General features: G+C 42.7%; 2 protein-coding genes across 10 annotated transcripts; both read left to right on the forward strand.

The window, feature by feature from the left end:
• The first annotated feature begins 38 nt into the window (after window positions 1-38).
• Window positions 39-22,427, forward strand: ubap2l (ubiquitin associated protein 2-like). 9 transcript variants are annotated; one of them, XM_037473351.2, is made up of 30 exons: window positions 39-131; window positions 1,450-1,588; window positions 2,204-2,281; window positions 2,458-2,568; window positions 2,977-3,151; window positions 3,799-3,900; window positions 4,059-4,104; window positions 6,666-6,710; window positions 7,514-7,620; window positions 7,833-7,892; window positions 7,986-8,038; window positions 8,348-8,433; window positions 8,759-8,939; window positions 9,090-9,288; window positions 9,429-9,760; window positions 9,929-10,101; window positions 11,019-11,139; window positions 11,791-11,830; window positions 11,929-12,115; window positions 12,250-12,316; window positions 12,565-12,889; window positions 14,207-14,295; window positions 14,389-14,442; window positions 14,516-14,597; window positions 14,726-14,937; window positions 16,568-16,673; window positions 18,866-18,991; window positions 20,434-20,501; window positions 20,603-20,800; window positions 21,074-22,427. In XM_037473351.2, the coding sequence occupies exons 2-30, from the start codon at window positions 1,493-1,495 to the stop codon at window positions 21,167-21,169; spliced, it is 3,615 nt and encodes a 1,204-aa protein (XP_037329248.2). In that variant the 5' UTR covers window positions 39-131; window positions 1,450-1,492; the 3' UTR covers window positions 21,170-22,427. The 9 variants fall into 9 exon arrangements, with proteins under 9 accessions (XP_037329248.2, XP_037329247.2, XP_037329249.2 ...); XM_037473350.2 differs by lacking the exon at window positions 39-131 and adding an exon at window positions 150-309; XM_037473352.2 differs by lacking the exon at window positions 39-131 and adding an exon at window positions 150-309 and having other exon boundaries at window positions 20,606-20,800.
• Window positions 22,428-23,136: 709 nt separating this feature from the next.
• hax1 (HCLS1 associated protein X-1) lies at window positions 23,137-25,375 on the forward strand. The gene is made up of 7 exons (XM_037473506.2): window positions 23,137-23,317; window positions 23,675-23,928; window positions 24,016-24,242; window positions 24,360-24,423; window positions 24,512-24,645; window positions 24,820-24,940; window positions 25,031-25,375. Exons 1-7 carry the CDS (start codon window positions 23,253-23,255, stop codon window positions 25,102-25,104), a joined length of 939 nt encoding a protein of 312 aa, XP_037329403.2. The 5' UTR covers window positions 23,137-23,252; the 3' UTR covers window positions 25,105-25,375.
• The last annotated feature ends 208 nt before the right edge of the window (window positions 25,376-25,583 follow it).

Consider the following 25,583-nt stretch of genomic DNA (forward strand, 5'->3'; position numbering starts at 1 on the left):
CAGCAATATGTCCTAATTATGGTGGTAATATTAAACTAGTGTGATCACATGTTATGGGTCCAGTTTCCGCGAAGCGCCCCATCAGACCACGTGACGTAGCTCTCCGTGGTGTCAGAGTGGAAAAGAAACAGGTAAATTCAGTCTCTCGCTTATAGTGCGAGCGAGTCGGTTCGCTATATTCCCCCAACTTAGTTGTATCAACTTGGGGTTCAGGAATTATATCCCGTCCTGAATCCGACTAGAAGGTCGACAACGAGACCACTTGTCGGTCGGTTGTGTGGCAGTGTCAAATATTGAGCCGGGTTTCTGGTCAGTATCGCCTGTTATTTATTTTCTTTTTAGCGGCCTGTGGGCCTTCCTTTAGCCTCGGTCTATGTTCAGAGCCCGGCCAGCAGAAATTTAGTGGCGTTAGAAAGCAGCAGAGTGGTGTGGTAGTTTATGGAGCGGCTAACCTAGCTCAATGCTCGGAGTTGCCAAGCGCTGCGAAACGACGTTAAGTCGTTCAATTAGCATGGCTAACATTCGTTAGCGGTAGCGGAGTTCGTTGTACGAACGTCGTCAATTTGGCCGAACATTAAAGCTTCACTGCCTATCTGTAGCTTATGAGCTAGTTAACTTATGCCTATCAAGCTACGTCAGCTAACGCTAACAACTCGGCGTTGTATGGGCCATTCACGGCTCCCCGGGTTAGCTAGCGTCTGTTAAAATTAGCCTCGTTGTCGCCATGAGGTGAAGCCCGTGGGGAGCGGAAGCCCAACGAGGCTTCAAAGCTGCATGATTTCCCCCTCAAGTATTAGCGAGTTGGCTAGCATTTGGGCCATGTGGCTGGCAAGTGGAATTGGATATGTCGGAAGGGCCCCAGCTTTAGGCTTGTGTGGGTTAACGTTAGTCCACACAGGGTTTTACGTAACGTATTCCAGATTAAGCTCACGATGGCAAGGTTAACGCTTTGATGATTCAGTTCGGTTGCGTGAACTATTGTCCCCCTCATTCGGTCATAACAGTGCTTTAGATGCATCCGTAGTGGCTTTGCAACCGTACATCCTCGTTTAACAATGTATAGGGTTGACTAAACACCAGCAAGGCTATTTGATATAGAAAGCGTTGCATAATGCTCTGAAATACGCTAACGTTATGCACGTCTGCTGCCGGACTGCATCAGAGCCCGGTGTACCACGGCTTTTGCTTCCCGGGTCAGACCCGCGGATGGCTTTTGTTTTAGACATTGCCTTAGAGAGGGGCTGAAAACATCCTTTGTCAACGTCCAGGCGTCTCTGGGAACAAAGCTGATGCTGTCTTCTTGATCGCGCGGCTAGCTGCTCCCCCCCATTAGCCAGTAACCCTCCAGGCAGTTTGAGGAAGTATTTGAGCGCAGCAGACATGTGCATCATAATATAAATGGGTCGTAGACTCAATTCTGCAATTCCCCTCTCTTCTGTCTCTCCGCAGGTGTTATTCTTTTTGTAAATACTGTTATTTGTATATACTGTAAATGATGACGTCCATGGGCGGGAACCGAGCCCGGGGCAGCTGGGAGCAGACACCTGGCCCAGCCCAGAGTCAAACACAGCACAAGCAGAGGCCTCAGGTACCCTCACCATCCATCACGCTTCCCACATGTACAGTTATTTGCACCACCAATTTATTTGTCAATGTCGCCTTTTTTATTTATTTTTTGTTAGTTTGTTAATGGTGCAAAATATCGACATAAACACATACATTATTAGCCAAAATGAACTACTAAAGATGATCATTTTGACAAAATTCCGATCCAATATTTTATTTTGGGATTATCAAGCCCATTGGCACCGTATTTTAACAACAATAAGAAGAATCCCTTATTTGGGGTGTTAGGGATTACCCTCTCAGTCTGAACTACTCTACTCAGTAACTGATTTTGGTCGACATAAAAAAGGTTTGACATTGTTACAATGTAGTATTTAGTAAGGGTTCAAATAGACTTCTAGTAGCCACTGAAAGGGTTCCCTACTTTCATGCTGAAACTACATAAAAAGAAACTGTGCTAGATGACTTGAAATGTTTACCTGCCACAACCAACATTAAGTGTTTTTTGCTGGTGGTAACTTAATTCCTAGTACTTAAGGCTAGACGTGACATAATATTTCTACACAAATTGTTGTTTCTGGTTCGGAATGCTAATATTTTCATACAAATTTTTCTGGGTCTACTTCTTTTGGAATAGGCCACTGCAGAGCAGATCCGACTTGCGCAGATGATTTCTGACCACAATGATGCAGACTTTGAGGAAAAGGTCAAACAGGTGAGCAAATGTGCATCTTTTTGACCTAGTTCAGCATTTATCCATTCTACTCAAATTGTACTAATGTCAATGTCTCCTAACATGAACGTGTTAGCTATCATTGGCCTTACCCATTCATTTGCAGCTTTTCAGACAGGAGTCCCCTCAGTCTCATCACAACGCTCCTTCTTTTACAGCTGATTGACATCACAGGCAAGGACCAGGATGAGTCTATGATCGCGCTGCATGATTGCAATGGAGACGTCAACAGAGCCATCAACGTGTTGCTAGAGGGTAACCAAGACACTGTGAGTATTGGCTTTGTGTGATGGCCTAACGCTGTGAGGTCCCGATTTTAAAGAGAGCAGCGCTACATCAGACCCACCCAACCTGCTGTATCTGTGACAAACTTGCACAAAACCTAGTTAGATGTATACTTGCAGCAATCGGTAAAAAGACCACCAGAAACTATTGCTTAACTAGTGAGTTCACTGGCTATAACCTGTTAGTTTATGTATGTAAATATCTCTCTCTCTCTCTTTCTCTCTTTCTCTCTCTCTCTCTCTCTCTCGATCATGTTTTGGCTGGATACATTGTTCTGTCGGTGGTCTATAAAATACTTTCCTCGACTTTCCTCAGTGGTTGTTTTTGTCATCATGACTTGCCTCAAAGTCAATAACTGCAGCCGTGTAACGCTGCCTGTCTTCCTTTCAAAGGACTCCTGGGAAATGGTGGGAAAAAAGAAAGGTGTGTCAGGCCAGAAGGACACTAGCCCAGCAGAGACCGGAGAGGATGGAAAGGAGAACAGGGAGAAAGTAGGAGAGAAGGATGTAGCACGTCGCCGCGGTGGAGCTCCACGCAGGGGCCGTGGAGCCACCAGGGGACGAGAGTGTAAGTGTTTATCCTTTTCAACTCTGGCGTCATTATTTACAAGATGAATATTTATGTTGCAGAACAAAGCACTGGTGCAATCAAAATGGTAACAGCTGCTTGTTTACTCTCCTGACACTTGTCAGTAATCAAAACAAACTATTCTTGTGACCCATTTGTGGTATTACAAGAGCCTGTAGGACTCAATATATATGCAACTTGTAAGTAACGATTATAAGACTGTACGGAATGGGGGCTTTTAAAGTTAAAGCAGTGTTTGGTTGGTACCAATAGCAGTTTGTTGTCAGAGCCGCGTGGCTTCTGTTATTTTAAGTCAAGACTACAAATGCTATATAAAATACCTGAATGATGAAAAAACAGCCTAACATTAAAACTTAGTCAGTTTGTTTTTATTAACTCCATCTAGGCCAGGACCTTGGATAAGAGATTTAAAACCTCAATATGATTTTCCAAATATAAGTTGCATACCATTACTAGTTTGCTTGACAATACTCTATTTGAAGCTGAGAGGTCATCTCCATCAGGCTCAGCCTCAGCTGCCTTGGAGAACCATAGATAGTTTCTTTTAATCTGTAACCAAATTCAAAAGATTCATTTTGACATTCTGCATGCAGTGTAGTGTCTAAATTTGAAGCTGTTCTCTCAAGTTCGTGGTCAGGAAAATGGCCTGGATGGAGCCAAGGCTGGAATAGCTGGCAGGGGGGCAGAGCGAGGCCGACGGGGAAGAGGCAGAGGAAGAGGGACTATTGGTAAGTGGCTGTAACTCTCTTTAGACAAAAATGTTTCTAAACCAGATGATTCAGTATGTAGGAAGCGGTTTTATTTTTACCTAAACTGCTGCAATTTCTTCTTGGCAACCGCCAACCATTTCAAGCTTAGAAAGTTAAATAAGATCTTGTCTCTCTAGGACTGTCTGGACGGCGTGGAGGCAGGTTTTCGGTGCAGGGCATGGGGTAAGAGAACACCTGTGTTGCCTTAAACTAGAGGGCCTTTTGTTCCACTCTTACACGTTGCCATGGTCACCAGGGAGCAGGACCCACGCCTATTGTTTGGCTTTTATCCAAAAGAGCGAGACCATACATCAGCCAATGGGTTAGAGCGGCGTGGGCTGAATAATTCTCATGATGTCTAAACATTTTATCATTAGTGAAGTTTTGATTGATCCACTCGAGAAGGTGTCTCTGCTCGCTGGCCCTAGACTGCAGCATAATTCAGTTGTTTTGCGTGTTCTGTGTAATGCGGATGTCCATGTGGGTGTACGCAGATTATGTCCGTTGATGAGCTTGTACTGGTATCTTGATCAGTAGGTGTTATAACAGAAGAGGTAGTTCTTAAGTGAGAAGACTATCCAAATATAGCAAAGTAATGCTAAAAACTTTTTTGTTGTCATGTCAAATGTCCTGTCTTTTGACTAGTTAGGTTTGGAAGTTTTATGTTTATTTTCTTCAGTAGCACATTTAATGTTTCTCTTGTGATTTCATTGGAGTGGTTTCCTCCCAAGAGAAGACTACATTTAATTTGCTCTCTTGATTATGTGCTTGCAAGCTATAGTAAACATGCCACATTATATGAAACGGGTTCAGGAGGTAGCGGAAGACTTGAATGAAGTGTTTTAATTTAATTCGGATATTTACTCAAGTGGTGGCGTACTTCACACAATTGCTAAAAGAAAACCCAATATGTCTATTCATATTCTGTGTTTCCACGATGTTGTGAAAATGTCAAGCAATTTCAAGTGTAATGGTAAAGTGTGCACCTAGATGTTGACTTGCATATCAAGGAACACTACAATATGATTTGTTTCATATTGGTCATAATTGAGCTGAGTGCTGGGGCTTCACACCTACAATTGCATAAATTGTTAGCTGAGGTGCTTTTATATTACCTACCCTCACCCCACGGCACACAACAGCTCTGTGATTGCTTTTGCTCTTTGCCGCTAGCACACAGTTTACCAGCATTGCTTCACTGTCACTTCACAGTGGCTTTAAAGGACAAGGATCTCAAATGATAGAAATTCTTTGACCAGTTCATAACAGTGGATTGCATTTCTGTCTATCACAGGCACCATGTGCTATTACATTTGATGTGCTAAGACTTCATGCACAGTTCACCTCACATACACATTCTGCTTGGAGATGTTAGCATGCCCTGAATTAAACTGAATGAATACTGCGAGCTCAGAAGTGAAACAAGTACCACAATTCATTACTTAAGAATAAGTTGATAAAACAGATTTGTTCTAAAGTTGGTTGAAACCTGAAATTACTGGGATCATAGGGTAGAAATTAATAAACTAATTCAAGCTTTTTTTGGCCAAATATAGAACTTGTTTTATTCCATTTTAACAGTAGCTTGTAGATGCAAGAAGCCGCAGGGTGCCAAGAATCTCAGACACATTGATTGATCATCTTTTGCATTAAATAATCTTTATAGCTGCCCCAGTTTTGAAAACACTGTTGAACAAGTGCCTTGCAAAATAATAGTTTAGGATCACTTTTTCCCTCTTTAAAAAAAAAAAAATTATAATTTTTTTTAGAATGTGTCACCTTGTTGGAGAATATGGATGTTTCTTCTGAATATAAGTATTTTAGTGAAACAGATCATGGTTTTTGAAACCATATTGAATTGATCTTGAATCACTGCCGTTCAGATTGTGGCACAAACATGACTTTTACATCCACACTGGCGTTGGCCATAACTGCAGCATGTAACATGGTTGCATTTATCAACTTCCTCCATTGCTGACGTTGCCTGGCATAAAGCATATTCATTTTATAGCCAGTTGTATTCACTTGTACCACAGCATTGGTTGGCACATTTACACCGTTGCCTCTTCGGTTTAACTGTTAGCGGCCTTTGTATTTGAGTTCTGCCTGTGTGCAGACAAAAAACAGAGGGTGGAGATAGGACTCCCCGTTTGTTGAATCTGTAGAAGCCTCTCTAAATTGGCATGAATGGTTACAACTGTAGAACACAGCCACAAATGCTATAGCGAGTATCGTTTGGAGACTTAAATTTGAACGTGATCAAGGTTTATTACTGTGTGGTTTGTCATTATTACCTTTCTACTAAAACAGATTTTTTACTAAAACAAATTCTGCTAGTTGAGTAAAGCTGGTGATTCATTTCAATGGAGATATTGAATGCCTACTGATGCATTCACAGCAGCATCTTGTATGACATTAGCCTTGAGATGATGAGGCTGTGTGATCATCACTTTGGCATAATTTATATTCCTGCCGTTGTTTATCTTTCAACTGCATCGATGGAAAGCTTACTGCATTTACTCTTGCAAAACTGCTCATCTAGCAACAATTATTATGTTTGTGGCTGCATTGTGTATACTTGTGGTGAATTGGGTTTATTCGCCTGTATATTTACCCACATGGCAGATTAAAGGCATTTTGCTCATGCTTCTGCTCTGGATTGTGGTTTAAAAAACAAAAGCTTTAAATTCTACTTTTACTTTCTTGTGCTTCTTGTAATTGTTGCCATTATTTTTCCTCTAAAGCCAGATTGATAAGGGGCCCAGATATGATATTGCAGGAGGTGAGAGGTGAGTGCATCGCCTCTGGTGTGTCTGTTATTCTTGTTTTCTGTAGGGAGACTTTTAAGTGACATAAAAGGATGTTTTAATAATTCATAAATAATGAAAGATAAAAGAAGCATTACTCTACATTAAAATAAAAGTATATGAAACAGAAGTTACTTTCTGCAAATGTTATGTCAAATCTCCTGAAGCAAGCCATAAGTACCTTCAGATGTGCATAGTGAATTTTTTTAGATGAATAATGAAAGCAGCTTAGCTTGACTCAAAAGACAAGTCTTTTACTTCATGTTGCAGTAGCTGTAATTTTCGGTCGTGTCGGATTGAAAGACCTGCAGTGCCAGGAAAGAGTCGTTAAGAAACAACAAAAACAGTCTTCGGATGCTCACATGTCCTAATTTGCATGTCTTGACTGTTAAAACTCTCAAAGACCGTAATGGATTCCCTTCAGTTTATCGTTTCCTCTTCCTGCTACTACCCACTCCTCTTCTGAAGTGTTTGTATAGTTTAAAGTGTAATGATAATAAAGGTAGAGCTGGGGATTTATTCAAACAGTACTCGTACTGCAACATTCAGATGCAAAACCATCCAACCTACTAGTGGCTTGAAGCTCTTAAGAATTGAATTGAGGTCTGCTTCTGCTTGACATTTTCAAAACTTTGACCTGTAGAAGGTAAGTTAAAAATGGACCCCAGATTATTCTGTCATGACTAAAGTCTATTTTTCTTTTTACGTAGTGCTGACAAATGTGGCCAGTGCATACCCACTTACTCAATTCTCACCTCAACCCACTTATTGGCTTTCCTCTGCAGAACATTCAACCCTGCTGACTATGCAGAGCCAGCCCAGACAGAAGAAAGCTATGGAGGGGGCAGCACCTGGAACAACACAGGAAGCACAGAGCCCGAGGAAGGTGCTAGTAAGTGAATTAATCAACAACCGTTTCCGTCCAATAAGAGGATTTGATCATCCAAACAATTTTCACAATCATAATCTCTTATGAGAGATCACTTTTTGATGCTGATGATCCAGGCCTTCTTTGTTAACCAAATGCTTTGCATCCAGAACACTGTGCGTCCAGTGTAAAAATGTCTTCTCACTGCATTCAACTTTGAACTCTTCTGTCTCTAGGGTTGGAATACGCTGCAGGAGAGGGGACAAATTACCCGCCCAAGTTTGACTCTGCTCCTGGTAAACCTTTTTTTCTGTCTTTATGCATCTCTTATTTGGTTTGAATCTTTTCCTAATCTACGTAGTATTAAACTGTTTCTTTGACTCACACAGGTGCTTGGAGGTCTGCCACTGAGGAGTGGGGCACTGAGGACTGGAATGAGGATGTGTGTATTTCTGCTGTAGTTCTAACTTAATTTTATATTTAAGGAAAATTGGTCAATATCAGATTTTGGCTCCAATGAAGGACTGTATTTATCTAATGTCATAGACGTATTACTATTGCTCACAAGTCACTTGTTGAGTAAAAATAAGTTATCTTGGAAAGACATGGCTGGAGACAGCGACTACACTGGTTGTGCGAGGCATAGAGCGGCAAATTATGTGAACATGGTCTTTCAACTAAAACAATCTCCATCTTCTACTCTCTCTCTCTCTCTCTCTCTCTCTCTCTCTCTCTCTCTTTTCCTTTGCAGCTTTCAGAGACCAAGATATTCACAGCTTCCAGTGTGGCGTCTGCCCCCGTGCCTCAAGAGAATGTAACCATCACCAAAGGACAGAGGTGGGTTACTTGTTCTCTTCATTACCTGTTGTCCAGGAATTGGTCGAGGGAATAATTACATTTGCATGGTTTCAGTGTTTGCTTTAAAAATGTCAAATGTTTTGTCTCGTACAATGTTTCATTATATGTCAAAATAGTAAAACTGAGTATTATTCTATTTTGTATATTGACCTGAAGAATTAAGAAAACCGCAGAATGAGTTAAAAGGATTAGTGGTTGCAACCTTAACGAATAAAAGGTTTTAGCCGTGGTGTAAACGGTTCAGTTGATCCCACTCAAACCCTAAAATGTCTTTTGGAATGTCAATATTTCTGCATTGCCATAGGATTGACCTTGCAGTGCTCCTGGGGAAGACTCCACCCTCCTCCTCTTCAGAGACAGAAAACCCCCCCATGGAGGCCGCACAGCCCCCGTCCTTGTCCCAGTCACTGGTTTTTAGCAACTCCAAGCAAGGAGTGTCGCTTTCCCAAACATCGTCCAGCACCCCTTACACCCAGCACAGCATGGTGAGGCCTGCCAAAAAAGGGTTAATATCTCACCCATTTCCTAGCCACATGGGAAAGGGATATCTTCATGTACATCACGTCATAACTACGGCTATGTAGCACAGTTTTTATTATTGTGATAATATGGCTGTTAATCTGTCCACATTGCAGGTCAGCATGCTGAACAAGGGTTTTGGGGATGTGGGGGATGCTAAAGGAGCTAGCACGGGGACCACCGGTTCTCAGTTCCTGGAGCAGTATAAAACAGCCCAGGCACTGGCCCAGCTGGCAGCCCAGCACTCCCAAACTGGACCTCCGAACACAACCCCTTCATCCTGGGACACCAGTACCACCTCAATGGGACAGTACGGTGAGATGACATTCTATTCATTCAATTATTCTGATTGTCCTGAAATGCCCTTGAGCATGTGATGGATAATTATTTTTTCCAATATTTCTTTCAATGTGGGAATATCTGCTAATAATTAATTCATTTTTTCCATTTTACAGATCTGAAAACTCAAGCGGAGTCTGCGGTCCATTCGCCCTTTACAAAGCGACAGCCCTACCAGGTCGCCACCTCAACCTCGTCCATGTTGGATGTTTTCCTGCAGGACAAAGGCCTGCCTCCTTCCTCATCGTCTTCTTCCATGCCACGACAAACAACATCGTCACCCCATGTGGTGCCTCCACCTGCCTCCTCCCTTCCCAAAATGGCAGCAATTCCTTCACTTGGTCAGCAAGTTTCCCCAAGTTCCTCAGATGCCCACGGTTCTAGTCCACTGCCATTGCAGCAACATAAACTCAAACAGCAGAAGAAGAAGACTTCCATTACATCAAAGGTAACCAATGAATTCGAACAACGCTGTATTAAATATGTGATGATAAAGTCTTTTATTTTTCAGTGAATGACATAATTACAATCTTCTATGTAGACACAAACTGCACATTATAGTCCAGGTTTAGGGAGGTGAGAAAACATCCTTTTAACAAGTCTATTTCTTCCTCAGATTCCTGCATTGGCGGTAGAGATGCCTTGCTCAGCCGACATTACAGGGCTCAATCTTCAGTTTGGAGCTCTGCAGTTTGGATCAGAACCAGTTCTGCCAGACTACGAGTCCGCGCCCGTCACCACTACACCATCCAGCCAGGTTCAGAACAGTCTGTACACTAGCCCCGGCAGGTTTGTACATTCAAAAATCTTTTTTTTAAATTTTGACAAAAGACCTGTTTTGTTGTTTTGTTTATTTTTTATGGCTTGAGATAAAGCAGTTGAAATTTTAGTGTTTTCTTTTGACGAAGCATTGAAGTACCGGGTGGTGCTAATATAGTTAAGTGAATGTTCTAGTTTTGAAAAGTGCTTCACAACTTAAGTTGTTTGTAGATTTACAAGTCAGAGAAACTTTTATGGAGCGCTTTAATTTCAATCAGCGTAGCTCTTCTAGCTTATACAGCTGCCGTTCAACGGTCCAGGAAACACATTGATGGTAACTAACTAACTATTAATGAGAAATTCTTCCCAGGCCCAGTCAGTCTCATACGTTCAGAGAACGTCCTGATTTATTAGGTGCTCTAATGTGAAGCATTTCTATAAGACAAAACTCTTGAGAAACCATATCTCAAACCAGAGCACAGAAAATAAACCAAAGAGGCAGATGTTATCAGAATCCGAAGTTATTAATCCACTTCCCAACAATGATGTTATCACAGAGGAGAATGAGGCCTAAACAAGTTGTTTCTACAGTCATCGATGTAATCCCTTCACACAGATTCCTTTTTTCAAATGAGGACAAAAGAATATTGTGGCTTTTTGGAGTGACTTCACACCTGAAGCAAATGTAATTTAAAGTTGCAGGGCAAAGAAAATTCTGTTAATCTTTTTTTTCTTAAATTTAATATTTTATTCAAATGTTTTGTTTTGATTCTATTAATTCTTAAATGCAGCCAGTTTGACTTAAAACGAGAACACAACACATGTTAGACATTGTTGTGATGTGAAAGAACTTTGCCTGAGGAAAGGATCTCATTGAACGTTGAAGGAATACCCCTCCACCAGCTGTTCTAAGAACATGATCTGGTCGATACCATTACAATCTGCAGTGAGTCAAGTGCAGCTCTCTCCAACCCCAGTCAGATGGACCTGTACGATCAGAGAGCTGCCCAGACTCGGCGCTACCCTCCCTCCGCCTCTCCCTCCCCTCAGAAGGATATGCAGCCCAAGGTAAGGCCAAAGTTGGTCACTTAAACTGGTAAAACATTTGATTTGGTGTTATTGTAGTAGTTACTGGGATATTGTGAACTATTGTGGACAACTTTTTGAGAAAAACATTGTTTAATGTGAAAGTCTCCTGATATAAATAGCAAACTGCTGGTGTCTGGTTAAAAATCTACAGAGTGCCACACAAATCAGTGGAAGTCATAGATCTTTATACAACCAGGGGTCTCATGGTTTAAAGTCTTTCCTCAATCAAAAATCGTGTCAAGAACATGAACCCAAGTGTTCTGAATGACAAAGGGAGCAGGTGTTCCTAATAGACTAGTCTCTCTGACTTACTTTCACACAGTTTTATTGTGGTCGGTGTAATTGGTTCCATGCTGCTTTGTTTCACATATTAAAGAGGTCAAAATAATCCTTGCTCATTGACCTAATAAAAGTCCCAAACAATGTAAAATCAGAGGAAATGCTTGCAAACTGCTAGATTTCTGCGGATATAGACACCGCCACATGCCTCTAGCTGGTCATGAGAGATGATTGAGAGGAATCATTTGTCTATCAGTGTGTACATGGAATCTTTCAGAAATCCGTGCTTATTATGCCTTAAGTGTCTGTTTCCATGGAAACTTGGGCTTACTTTCATTATCTGTTTTGCAGAATGGCTTCAGTTCAATGCAAACTTCACAATCTGTGGAAGGTAAAAGTCTAAATACTATTTCTAACTGTGCTGTTGAAATGTTTTCTAATAACTGTGGATTCAAGTTTATTCCAGAAATATTTTCTCTGGTTTTCCAGCTGCAGCGGGTTCTGCAGTATCGGGCAAGCCAGGCTCTGACTCGGTGCCGCCTGTCTCCAGTATTGGCTCCTTGGTTGACTGTAGCTCTGCCTCCATGTTGTCTGCATCCAATCAGACGTCCCTCGGCGGTTTGGGGCACAGTGAAGACCAGCCTCCAAGCACCCACCCCCCTCCGCAACACAACAAGTGAGATGCTGCTAAATTAACATGTGTAATTAATTGGGAAGTGAACCACTATTCTAAGTCATGACCCCTGGAGAGATTGTTACATCCAGTTGGGTAGCCCGCAAAATAGAAAAATCCTTCCTGTATTTTCACAGCTCTCACCCATCACAACAGAACAGCCACATCCCATCTTCAGTCCGGTCATCTAACTCAGGCCTTCTGGTAAGCCGGTTAAATATTATTGTATTTGTATCAAAACCTGTCATGTGGATTCAGCATAATGTAATTTGCTTTTTCATGATCTTTAAAGCAGATTGCTATTTTAACCAGACAGAAACCATGAGTTGTATGTACATGCAGCTTTATCCATCTCTGAGCAGTTTTAAAGCTGCATTTCCTGTGATTGCCAAAGGGCACATTAAATGTCTCTTCACTGTAATGGAAATGAAATCTCATCTTTGTTTCTACAGCATCACAGCATAGACGGTGACTCGAGTCTGCACTCCTCCTCCTTCCCATCCTCAGTTTCCGCCGGGCCATCATCAGTTGTCTCCTCATCCTCGGTGGCTGCCCAGGTGTCACTAGGGGGCCCTCAGGGCCCCTCCGTAGGCTCTGGCACGGTGTTAGCCCACTCTGGCCTCGGCCCCGTCAGCAGTCTGACCATGGGCCTCAACGCTGCATCCATGTGTGTCCCAGCTGCTGCTGCTGCTGCAGCGGCCGCCGCTGCTTCCATCACCTCGGCAATGCCTTCTTTAGCTACTTCGTCATCCTCACGGAACTCTGGGGCATCCTCAGGTTAGATATAAACACAAGCATCAATGTGAGAAATCCACTTTGTGTGAAGTAACAGAACCCTGTTGGTCAGTGATCCGTACGGATCCCTCCAGATTCAGAAAGCGAGTGAACCGCAGATTAATAAACAATAACTGAAATAAAGGGAGAGAATAAATTATAATGGTGTTCACAGGTTATCTCTGTTTGAGAAGCTTAAATGAATCTTGTTTGAAAAATTATTTCACAAAAACATAAATGAATATGAGCGATGGTTACAATACCGCAAGCATGTTATAATTACGGCTGTCAAAAATACCGCGTTAACGACGTTAATTAGTTGTTTGTTGTTAATTACGTAAAAAATTTTAACACATTTCACGCATGCGCAGTGTGACAAATTATTCAGGTCAGGAAAGTACCTCTTCCTCTAGGGAATGCACTTCATCCTATACAACACATTACTGCCACCTGTAGGCATATGTCAGGTTCAGCAAGTCGTTTGCGCCAGTCCACGCTGAATGTTCGCAGGCCATTAACAAAATCAACCTCAGATCATTTGACCAACACAATAGCAAAATGGTCAAGCGCGTGAGCAGAAATAAAGAGGCCGTCATCGCCATACTTGCCAATTCAAAAGGACCGGGGGGAGGGTGCGGGTGCTAGCGGTCAACGTGGGGGGTGCTGGCGATCGGCGGGGGGGTTCTAGCGGTTTTCCTTGCAGCGCCAGTCTCATCTTTTTCCGTTCTAATTGCCGCTCAACTTTAAAGTGTAACTTTTATTATTGTCCGGTGGAAATCAGGAGAAATTCGGGAGAAAGGTCGGTCCGGGAGATTTTTGGGAGGGGCTTTGAAATTCGGGAGTCTCCCGGAACTATCAGGAGGGTTGACATGTCTGGTCATCGCAGCCCTGGACCATCATGAGCACAAACTCGTTTTGCCGACCGCAGCAGAGTGGGATAAACCGCAGAGGCTCGGGACCCTTCTAGAGCCATGCAGGGAATTCAGTCTAATTTATCAAATAACATTGATTTGATTATTTTCTGGAATGAATTAAACCAAGTCAAATATCAATAACATGTATTTATGTAAAAAATAATAATGATGATAATAATAATGATAATTATGTGTCTGTCCTGTTATTTATCTTTGGTATGCATTTCAGAAAGAAAAAATGGTTAGGATTAAGGTGTAATTGCAAATAGTGATTAATCCTGATTAATCCACTGAAAATTCTGATTAATTTGATTAAAATTTTTAATCATTTGACAGCCCTAGTTATAATACATCATCAATCGTAATGCAATTGTTATGTTTGACTTGGCATTACTTGTGCTTACAGGGAAACCACCTCCCAACCTGCCACCTGGAGTGCCCCCTCTACTGCCCAACCCATACATCATGGCCCCTGGTCTACTGCACGCCTACCCTGTAAGCTCCTGCCAGCACCAAGTCGGTCTTTGTACAACCTGGGCTTTACCTGTTTTGAGTTCTTTCATTTATCAGTTTTCTGATTCTGTTCAGCCCCAAGTGTACGGCTATGATGACCTGCAGATGCTGCAAACAAGAATACCGCTGGTGAGCTTTACAAACTGCCCACAAATCCTTCATTGCCTTTATTTTGTTTTACTAAAAATGCTTTTCACTCCAGGATTATTACAGCATTCCGTTTGCAACTCCCACGACGGCACTGACTGGCAGAGACGGCGGCCTGACAAACAACCCTTACTCTGGTGAGCCATGTAACAACTGCGTCTATTAGAAGATACTTTAGAAGTCAAGCACATGAGGCTGAGGGACAAACAGGAACCTTTTCTGGGTTCTAACTTCCCACTTTGTCCCGTGTTTTACAACTTCACAGGTGACTTATCAAAGTTTGGTCGAGGCGACGCATCATCCCCGTCTCCAGCCACCACCTTAGCTCAGACCCAACAGACACAGACGCATCACAACACGCAGCAGCCCTTCCTCAATCCGGCGCTGCCGCCTGGTTACAGCTACACAAGCCTCCCTTACTACACTGGCATGCCAGGCCTGGCCAACACCTTCCAGTATGGACCTGCTGTGTTTCCGGTGAGAGAACTCCACGAGCCGGCTAACCGGTTGACTTATTAAATCACTGCTCCCAGACCTTTTTGAGTTTTATGACAGTAGGGCTGCAACTAACGATTATTTTGATAATCGATTAATTGGTTGATTATTTTTTGGATGAATTGGATTTTTTTTAAACCGCATTAAAAGCTTTAGTTTCCACCCTTTATTCTAGAACAGAACTGCAAATTCACATAGCAAAAAAACGTCAGAAAGTACAGGTTGCTCTTTGAACATAATTATAAAAAATAAAGAAAAATACAAATCAGAAAATTTAACAGGATTTATTTTAACGTCAGAATTTACTACACTCAGACGCACCCCCACGTTCACTTGAAGCTTATTCATTAAAGTATTACTATCATTGTAGTGCAAGTTAATTAAATGTATACACCACATCTAAATAGGGGTATGAAAATAACCAAGAGATGAATTTAAAATGGCATTTGTAAATAAATGCATTAGAGCAGTGGTTCTCAACTGGTTTTTAGTGGGTCGCGGGCCGTTGCATGATTTTTTAATTTTTTTTTTCATGCGATATTATTTTGATATTTTGACTTTTTTGTAATGCAGTGTAGTGTCGTTTTTTTTGCCGGCTCGTCCCCCCCCCCCCACCCCGTTGACCGATCGATTTGGGTTGCGGCTGGTCATTAAGGGGTGATGGTGGGTCCCGGAGCCAGACCAGTTGAGAACCAGCATTAGTTAGCTGCCCTGGTCACTGTGTGTCTCCCTACAGGCATAACATCAACTACCGTAAAACCCACAGTATATTCAATTCAATTCATTTTATTTTGTATAGCCCAAAATCGCAAATTACAAATTTGCCTCAGAGGGCTTTACAGTCTGTACACATGCAACATCCTCTGTCCCGAAACCCTCACATCGGCACAGGAAAAACTCCCCAAAATATGAAAAAACCCTTCAATGGGGAAAAAAGGGAAGAAACCTTAGGGAGAACGTCAGAGGAGGGATCCCTCTCCCGGGATGGACAGACTGCAATGGATGTCATGTGTACAGAATCAACAATGTAAAAGATGTACAATACATTCAATTTCTCTAACTGAAATGATACAAGTAATTGCAAGTAGCAGAACAGGTGTACGGCAGGACCACTGCAGGGACAACCTCCATCAGATAGAACCACCATCCACAGAGGCTTCTGTGGGGAGGGAGAGCAGAAAGATGTTGGTTTTTGATGACAGTAATATGAATCATATTTAAAGTAATGATGATGATGGCAGCAGCAGGTGTCAGCAGAGCCATGAGCCAGGAGTCAGAACCGGGGTCCGCACGAAACTATGATCCACGGAGACCTGCTAGGCGAGAAAGCACAAAAAACTCCCGGAAAGAAGCTTAATTAGTGATGTACATTAATAAAACATGGATGATTGTGGGAGGAGAGAGTGTGAGAGTGAAAGAGCAAGCGCACTACACTACTATATATGACGGCATCAAAAAGTACAAAACGTACAAATATATATTTGTCAACAATAACCGAAATGGGACTAAGAACGAAATATATACAAGACAACAGATTGAAAACTCTTCTGTGTTTTTCCCGCTTGCTAACATGATGACTAACAATGGCATGTTGGTTTTTTCATCCGTCCAGGTGGCTCCTACCTCGTCAAAGCAGCACGGTGTGAACGTTGGCGTCAATGCATCAGCCGCTCCCTTCCAGCAGGCTGGTGGCTATGGTTCCCATGGATACAGTACTGGTGAGGATCTAAACGCTATTAAAGCTGTATTGTTTTAAGGGTCATGCAGGTTTTTTCTCTATGTACCCGGATACCAGTAACTGCTCTCACAAAGAGCCCATTGAGTGGAGGGCATTTTTCATTTAATTTGAGCTTTACAGCATCCACAAGCATAAACATGAGACTTGGGCCACGGGTGTGTTGCCAATGGTTCATAACGCATTGTCGTATGCTCATCCTCTCTCAAGGTTAATCGGAGTGCTTTTAGATTAGAGGATGATGGATATTATGGTGCGTTTCCACCGAGCGGTACGGTACGGGTCGGTACCCTTTTATTTGTGTCTCCACTGAGAAAAGTCCCAAAAATCCTAACCGTACCGTACCACTTTTTGGGTACCCTTCCGTTGCGGTACCTTGCACAGTTGTTTGGTACTAAAGGGTGGAACTAGACTCACTGCAGAACGTTGATTGGTTGAGTATCGTCATTTGCGCGTGCCGCAAGGGGAAAGACAACACACCAGGCGCTATTTTTAAACTACAACACCGTCGCAACAATGTCGCCTCACAGCATTACTTTAACAGCCACATATCGAGACGCAAGAACAGGATCGGCTGTATGTCCTCCATTGTTGTTTGCGGTTAGCTTTCAGTTGTCGCGCGATCGAATGACGTCAATCTACTTTCCGTCCAATACCACGCCTATCAAGTGACGTTACCACTACTTTCTGGAATACACCACGCCTACACTAAAAACCCATCAGCAACCTCTACTACAGTCCTTTGACAAAGCTAGAAAATACAGCAGCGACCACCCAAAGGTAAAAGAGCTTAACGACAAAATCATTGAATTTATTGCTCTTGATAACCAGCCATTCAGCGTCGTAGAAGACGTTGGCTTCAGCAGGCTAATGACGTACCTTGAACCGCGGTATGCTATGCCTGGCCTGCGCTACTTTTCTACAGCTGCGTTTGTGACCACTGTAAGTTTCAGTACAATGCTAACTATGTCAGAGAAGCATTTGGCAGACCTGTTCAAGTAGGAGATGGATGTACATATTTTATTTTAAAATGTATTTTTTATCTATTTTACTTGTAAGGACTGAAGTTTGAAGTCTGAAATTAAAAATAAAATGTGGCACTGGCATATCATTTATTCTCCAAGTGAAAAAATGTATATTTTTCAGGGGTGAATGTCTGTTTACATTTGTAAAATTATACATTTATGGTATCTAAATCCTATCCTTTAATAAGGTAAAGGTAGTACGGGAGAAATACTTGGATTTCTCTTCAGCAAAACTAAAGTGTATATACATCAGGGGAAAAATGTTTATATATCGACATCGGCCAAAATGAGTTTGAAAATATCGGCATATCAGCAAAAATCCAATATCGTCAACCCTAATGAATATTGTGGTTTAGCTGTCCAGTTATTGGAAATGCAGCTTCACCGTGTACCCTGATTTCAACCTTTGTACGTACAAAGGACATGCCTCAAACCATGCCTTAAAGATTGCAACAATTTGTCTGCCACTTCTGTTGAATGGTGTCTTGTGATAAAATGTATTGTATCATTTTAACTGGAAGGAATGATGACGATGGGCTCTTGGCTATACATGTTTACTAAACCGAAGGGTGAGATTATTGGTCGCTTGCTGTCTTTCATAGCTTGCTCCGCTATAGTTATGCTGTTTTTTAAATTTATTTGTATACTTTAATTCATTACTCAAAATCCATATTTGATCACATGTGCGACACAGATTTGCTCGAAGCTGCACCATCTGCTGCTTTCTGCCATCACCCAAATCAAGCTCACTCCATACCCCCACCTCCCCTCAAACACACAACCTGCCTGCCCCCATCTCCCCCCCCCCCCCCCTCCCCCTCGGACTTTGTCAAATAGTATCTGCAAATGATGTTGCCGTTGTTTCTGACCTGCTTGTTGTAACCAGATTGACTGGCTTTGCCACTGGGGGCAATACATTTGGTGTCAACGTTCAGGTATTTACAGTAAAGTATTGCTATGGTGGCATAATGTCTGTTAGTAAACTTGACACAATCTGTATTGTCACAGTTTGGTATAAACCAGTCCATGTGGTGCACTTGTTTCAGACGAACGCTACAAATAGTTTGTAACTGCTATTTGAGGAAGGTCTGATTCCCCTGCCTGGTGTGTTTAACGCTGTGGGCTGCGGCTGTGTGTCTGACTGTTGCAGGCTATGAGGATGTGGGCCAGGCTTCAGGGAGTGGGGATTTCTGTAAGGGCGGATACGGCACTGCCGTGGCCGCTGCCGCTTCTGCTCAAAACAAGCCAGCCAGCTCTGTCACCGGGCCGGGAGTCGGTGAGTGCCGCCACCTGCCAAAACAACAAACGGAGAAAAGGAAAATCAAACCCTGTGAAACTCTCCAGTCTTCCTCCTTGTGTCACCCACCATGCTTCTCCCACTCTGCTCCTGTCCCTTCGCCTCATCGCTGACGAGCTGTGCATGGGAGAAGACCATCACGCTAATCCGCTTTTAGTCCAATGCCGCCCGACTCTCTGCCCAGTCTTCTCTGCCTTTCTGTCTGTTTAGTGTTCTCTTCCAGGGCAACTCATCATGAATCCAATCTTTCAGTTTTATGCTACCTAATTATCCTTTTTGGAGTCAAAAATGTGGCATGTCACAAGCGGAGTGGCTGTCATAAACTGATGAGTTCCTCTGGTTGATGTTGTCCGGTTCCTCCTCCTGTCTTGCTAGCTCTTCACTCATGTTGTCATTGCTGGCATGTCCATCTTTAGAATATCAAGTTCAGTCTTATGGGTTATAATTCAAGAGAGAGGGCAGCAAAATGTAATTGGTTTAATAATAAAGGCTATGCTAAAAGTGTGTCTCGGAGATAACTTTCTGTTTGAAGAAGCTGCCGCAGTATTCACACTAATGCTCTTGTTCTTTGGAATAGCACCTGAATTAAGACAAGGTTGCCGTGTAAAGGGTGCTTGACGTTTTGATCCGTCGTGGTTTGTCATAATCTTTGGAGCCTGCATTGTGGTATTTTTGTGACATCTCTCCATGAAGAATCTAAGGAATGTGTTGTCCATAGAAATTGCAACAGGGATGGGCATTTAAGGCGCCAGCACTTTAAAAAGAACATTGCTAATGCTGTGAAAGAATTTAAACCACTTCATAAGATCATCATGTTTTGTTTCACAGCATCAGATGCCAAATATGGCCCTTGAATTGTGCCTCTTTCTGTAACCGACAAGAGCAGTAACTTGTGAGGATGAATCCACCATGTGATTAATATTCTAAGGTTTGAGAAATGTTCAGCGAGTCAAAGCCGCTACCATTTTTTGCAATGCGAATGCCACATGAAAGGAGTCTTGTTAGAATCAATTTTTCTGGTCCATACATGCTCCCAAGTTGAGGGGGGTCAACAACGACTCTAGTAACCACCATACACACTAGATGGAAGTGATTCACTGCCACACCCTCTCACCTCTCTTCATTTCATCCACTGCATTGCCTCTGCTGAAGACATCTATGAACTTCTGCTGTTTAAAGATGCCCAAAATTTCCCAGGAGCATCGTTTCTTGTACAGTTGTAAGATCTTCTCTTGCATATTTGAGTTGAAGAATGTGCACAAATATATAGTACGTGTGTATAGAATTTATTGATTCCTTCGCAGCACACCATGTGGCAGTTGTGTTGGGTAGAATCTGAACATGTCAAAATGGCAGGCCATGTTTTTGATGTTTCATGAACAGTTTTAGGACCAATTGTGTGTCCCCTCTTGTCTATGCAGGAGTTTCTGTGACATCAAGCAACACAGGGGTACCAGATATTTCAGGGTCTGTTTACACAAAGACGCAGGTAAATTACAGCTCATGAATATTTCAATGATGCCCCGTCCCCTCCCCTCTTGCTGCTTGAATTAAGCAAAAATGTCGTCTTTGCTTTGTCACCTCCTCCAGCAGTCGTTTGAGAAGCAGGGTTTCCATGCTGGCACACCCGCAGCTCCGTTCAGCCTGCCCTCGGCTCTGGGCAGTGGGGGACCCATCAACCCCCCAGCGGCTGCTGCCTACGCCCCAGCCCCCTTCATGCACATCCTGGCACCGCACCAGCAACCCCACTCGCAGATTCTGCACCACCACTTGCAGCAGGACGGACAGGTAGCGCACATTGTATGTCTCCATCTGTTGGTACGAGTTCACTGCAGCCTGTCATCATCGTGATTTTGCTTAAATCATTCTGAGAGAACCTGGCTAGTTTGAAGTAAAATGATGGTCCGTTCAAACTCTCGTAATAGCAATCTCATAAAATAATTATCCTTTGGAGATGAATCATGTAAGTGCATATTGATTCAACCAAGTCACTAATTTACACAATATCACTTTATAAATATGGAGAAAGCTGTAAGATGATCTCTGTCCTCTCTCTCTCAGAGCGGCACCGGACAGCGCAGCCAGAATGCCTCCATTCAACAGAAGTCTCAAATCAACAAGTCGGCGTACAACAGCTACAACTGGGGAGCAAACTAACATCAACTCCCTCTCCTACCCCCCCAAAGCTGTTGACCGAAGCTCGCTGGGGGCTCCTCACTCCTTCCGCAAACAGCCTCCACATGTAATCTTCCTTTGCCCCCCCCCCCCTCCCCCCCAGGAGAACCTGCACTCTAGTGATGCATGGTGGGGCGGAAGGGACAAAGGGGCTTAGAAAATAGGGAAAATCTGAGCTAAATGGTTAATGGTTAGAAATACACCGTCAAGAGGTGAAATACTGAGTGTTGGGAATTTGTATTGTTAATTCTTCAACCTCACCCATTTTCTTTGACTTGTATGTAACATAGAACTGTCATTCTAAAGGAATGAACATCTCCTGTATGGTTTTCTTCTTTTTTGGTACTCTCCCTCATTTTTTACTTGCAGATGGGGAGGAATGAAGTGATATCTAAAGGTGGGGGAGCAGGCTAGTTTTATATTTCACACCCTCAACTCCCCACTCCTTTATTTTTTTTTTGGTGGAACACAAATACCCAAATGCAGAAATTTGCTTAATTGCTCTTGAATGTTTTTTTTTTTAAATGTAATTTTAATTTTGAAGAAACAATTCTCTAAATTGGTAGAGTTGTGAAGTTTATTTTTTACCAAATATAGATATATTATATATAAAGGAATATAAGAAAGCTCACTGGCTTGGACTGTGAGGAAAGTGTGTTTGTCATGTGACTGCGTGCATGTTTGTACACACAGGGGCTGTGGTTGTGTACTGTGCTGTTTTTTTCCTAGCACAGAATTTTTCATTATCCACCACTGTACAGTAACTGTTCCCATGAATTATAAATATGTTGCATAAAGGCCCCACCTATTCTGAAAGAGATATTGAATGATTTCCAAGGCCAATACACACCCAATCTGCCTTCCAGTGTGTGTGTTTTTCTTTTCTTTTTTTTAAGCCCCCACCACCACCTCTGCTCCACCACCTTTCACCCATTTAAAGGAAACTTGCAGCATTGAATAACGATGGACAAAATTGTACTTTTTTTGTTTTTTGTCAGTGATTTATTTTTTCTTTTTGTACTGTGTGTTTTAAAAACAATTTAAATGGATAAACTTGTCTTGTACATATAAAAAAAAACAAGTACTGTAGTCACTGTTTGATGGCTTTATTCTTTCCCCTGCAGACTTGTTAGCTTTTTGTTTCATGTATTTTTATTTTGTAAAAATTTATAAATATTAGGTAAATAAACTAGAAGACATTTTCATCATTTTGGATGTGAACGTCTTATAAGAAACTTTCTTTCTAATGTGGTTTGACATTAATTATGACTGTTTAAGAAGATTAAGTTACTGATGCTCAAACAGCAGCAGCTCCATCAAGTGTTTGACCCAAATGAAACCGATCTGCAGCAATGCACTCATGCACAATATTTGCTTTTGTTTCTATGTTGGCGACAAGATTCTGATGCTTCCTGCATCCATCAGGTGAACAGCTTGATCTCGAGCTGAATATCTAGAATGCCGCCGTAATTCCACCTAATCGTGTCCATTTATGCTTCTTCTGTCAAATGTAAAGCTTTAGATTCTAGTGAGTCACGTCAACCGCCATGTTGGTCCTTGCAGAATTTCACGTTTGCAATGTAAAATACTTCAAGAGAATTACTCGTAAATTCAAAATAAAAAGTTAAGACAGTTTAATATTGTAACAAAGTGTCATCGGCAAAATGTATTTTTTGGGAGGAATCGCTTCTGCCAAGTTAACGTTAGTTCAGATGGATTCCGGTAATGACGGATCAAATCTTGTTTTATACTTGAAGATAAATCAATCAAGCCAGATCAATAAATTATAATCCACTTTATAATGGCATCCCATTTGAATCGTTCATGCCCTACGCGTCTTGTAGCATTAAACCTGTTTAGCTCCTGGCGGATGCCGAGGAAGCGACGCACAGCGTGTGCAGATTTCTCCTGCGCGTTTACGGTAACTGCGCTTTACGACAAATTGCGTAATTCGGAAGGATCTGGAACCCTTTACGACACTGTTGACAACGGAAGCTTTCTCCACTGGGTGTCGGATGATTATTTTCAAGTTATGACTTAGTTTTCCACAGACAGGCGTCGTTAAATGAATGTTTTCGATTTATTTCGTGGATTCTTCGGTGTACCTGGAGGTCATTCTCGTGGCCAAAGGTGAGTTCGTGGAGGAAAAGTAACGTTAAGTTCACACAGCTGGCATCGAGCAAACTATAACAGCGCGTTTTTAGTTCACTCGGAAACTAAGTTCACTATCGTAACTAAGTTAGTTACCTGCGCTGCAGGGTTTGACAGGTAACCAACCAGCTTACATTAACGTCACTACATTAGCTTCTCAGCCAGAATGACCACAGGAGGTCCCTCAGCTGACAGTTTGCTGTTTGTTTTAGGCCAAGGTCGAGACTAATGCGATTGACTACTTCACGGTATTTTAACGTTACATAGGCTTAACGAGTCCAAAGCAAGAATAAATTGACTTGATAGTCCTCTGTTTTGCTTGCTGCAATGTGTCAGGGACCCCTTCTTCGATGCAATGACTCATGATGATGACGATGAAGACGACAATGAAGAAGATGGATTCTCCTGTGATGGGTTCTGCGGGGAACCGCAGGACCCCTTTGACAGGGCCTTGAGGTTTGGCTTCAGCGTTGGCCCCGATGGGATGAAGATGCAGGAGCCGCCGGTGTTTGGCCAAGTCCTCAGGGACATGGAGGAGATCTTCTCCCAGCTGGGCCGCTGGGATGGAGAGCCACAGCTCGGGCACTCTGGTATGAACCCTGTTCTGTCCTTGACATCTCCTGTCTTTTGCAATGTTCAGTTGTAGATAGAGCCTCTGTCCCCGCCTTTTGTTCCAGATGTTCCCAGCATCGGGCCCCCACCGCCACCTCAGGGCAGAGCAGAGAGGGGTGCAAGGGGATCCGGTGCGAACCCCCTGAGGGACTTTATGCTCAAGTCCCCTTACGACAACCCACAAGGACCCCAAGCGGCGCCGTCCAGGGAGCCCGGAAGGGATCACCGCCCATCTTATGAGTCCCCAGACTTCCCCAGCTCGCAATTCCATGGGTGGACCCCTTTTTCAAAGGTCCCTAAGATATTTTTAAAAAGCCTATTTTTCATACATTTCTTGTTTCTGTGGCAATATGATGATGACAATGTTTCTAGTTTACTCCAGTGTTAACTTTCTCGTATCATTTAAAAGTTTAATGATATCCGGGAGAGAGGGCCACAAACATCCACTGAGGATGGGCGCAAAGAAGACCGAGGTGGGTGATGTATTTAATACATCCGTCAAACCCATGAAGTATCTATTGCTCTGCGATGTGTTCCAACAGTTTGCCCGTCTCTGTCCAGATCTGGACTCTGCAGTGTCCTCTAGGGGCTTGGATCAGATTCTGACTCCACCTGCTGGACACCACCCGAACCAACCCAGAGCCCGCTCGTTCTTCCAGTCCGTCGTAGTCACCAAGGTGGTGAAACCTGACGGGGTGAGTGGTTTATCTTGATCTTACTACTAATTCTGTATTAATATACCATCACAGCATATTTTTTTCAAGTGTCGAAGTGGTCCCCTTAGTTGGGATTCACGCCAGGGAAAAGGATGTGTTTCCGCCTCGCTGGATTTTTATCGTTTGTCTTTTGACTGATTTAATGTCCCTCAGTCTGTGGAGGAGAGGCGAACAGTTAGAGACGGCAAAGGCAACGAAGAGACCACGGTGACCCGCTCAGGAGGTTCTGGTGGCCAAGAGGCGCCGGACCACCACACCGAGCCTATTGTGTCAGGTCAGTCCATATGTTTCGGGGAGTCATAATAAGAATATTCTGCCATAAGTAGCTACATCTACCTCTAATTCCCTATTATTTAATTTTCAGGTGATCAAAATCCCTTTTCAGACATGCGGGATGATGGCTCCTTATTCTCTAAGTTCTTTGGAGGGTATAGATAACGTGATGTATAATGGAGGACTTGGAGACTGGTGGACCGTAGCTTCGGTGCCCTGAAAACATTTCAGTATCTGAGTGATTTCCCCAGAGCTGTGATTTTGCATATGTATAGTTTATGTCTATATATGGACAGAACGCGTCCACGACCTTCAATGAAAATGAACAATGCCAAAATGTGCGTGTTGGATGGATTATGAACATCTGGCCTGAAAAATAGCAATCTTAACAAATAACAACACACATCGGGTAGTAAACTATATTACATATTTTGTTTTGAAAATTGTCCCGTTGTAGGTTAAGTGTGATATGTCAAATAAAGAATCTTAATATATTCACTCAGTTTTCTTTGCTTGTATTCGGTTTAATCCATTTAGGAAACCCAGTTAAAAATAAGACCGTAACTTAGAAACCAGCTCTGTTCTGATTGGGCGATTCTGAGTGTAGGTTGCGGGACAATCATGCACATCACAATCCCCTGAGC

Source organism: Pungitius pungitius, chromosome 17 (genome assembly GCF_949316345.1).
Source record: "Pungitius pungitius chromosome 17, fPunPun2.1, whole genome shotgun sequence".
Lineage (NCBI taxonomy): Eukaryota > Metazoa > Chordata > Actinopteri > Perciformes > Gasterosteidae > Pungitius > Pungitius pungitius.

What these genes read in the sequence shown, in the direction of transcription:
- ubap2l (XM_037473351.2), top strand. Translation starts at nt 1,493, where the DNA reads ATGATGACGTCCATGGGCGGGAACCGAGCCCGGGGCAGCTGGGAGCAG. An exon ending in CCCCCTCCGCAACACAACAA is followed by an intron (nt 12,116 to 12,249) that starts GTGAGATGCTGC and finishes GTATTTTCACAG; the next exon opens with CTCTCACCCATCACAACAGA. An exon ending in TGTCACCGGGCCGGGAGTCG is followed by an intron (nt 18,992 to 20,433) that starts GTGAGTGCCGCC and finishes TTGTCTATGCAG; the next exon opens with GAGTTTCTGTGACATCAAGC.
- hax1 (XM_037473506.2), top strand. Translation starts at nt 23,253, where the DNA reads ATGAATGTTTTCGATTTATTTCGTGGATTCTTCGGTGTACCTGGAGGT. An exon ending in TGGGCGCAAAGAAGACCGAG is followed by an intron (nt 24,424 to 24,511) that starts GTGGGTGATGTA and finishes GTCTCTGTCCAG; the next exon opens with ATCTGGACTCTGCAGTGTCC. An exon ending in CACCGAGCCTATTGTGTCAG is followed by an intron (nt 24,941 to 25,030) that starts GTCAGTCCATAT and finishes TTTAATTTTCAG; the next exon opens with GTGATCAAAATCCCTTTTCA.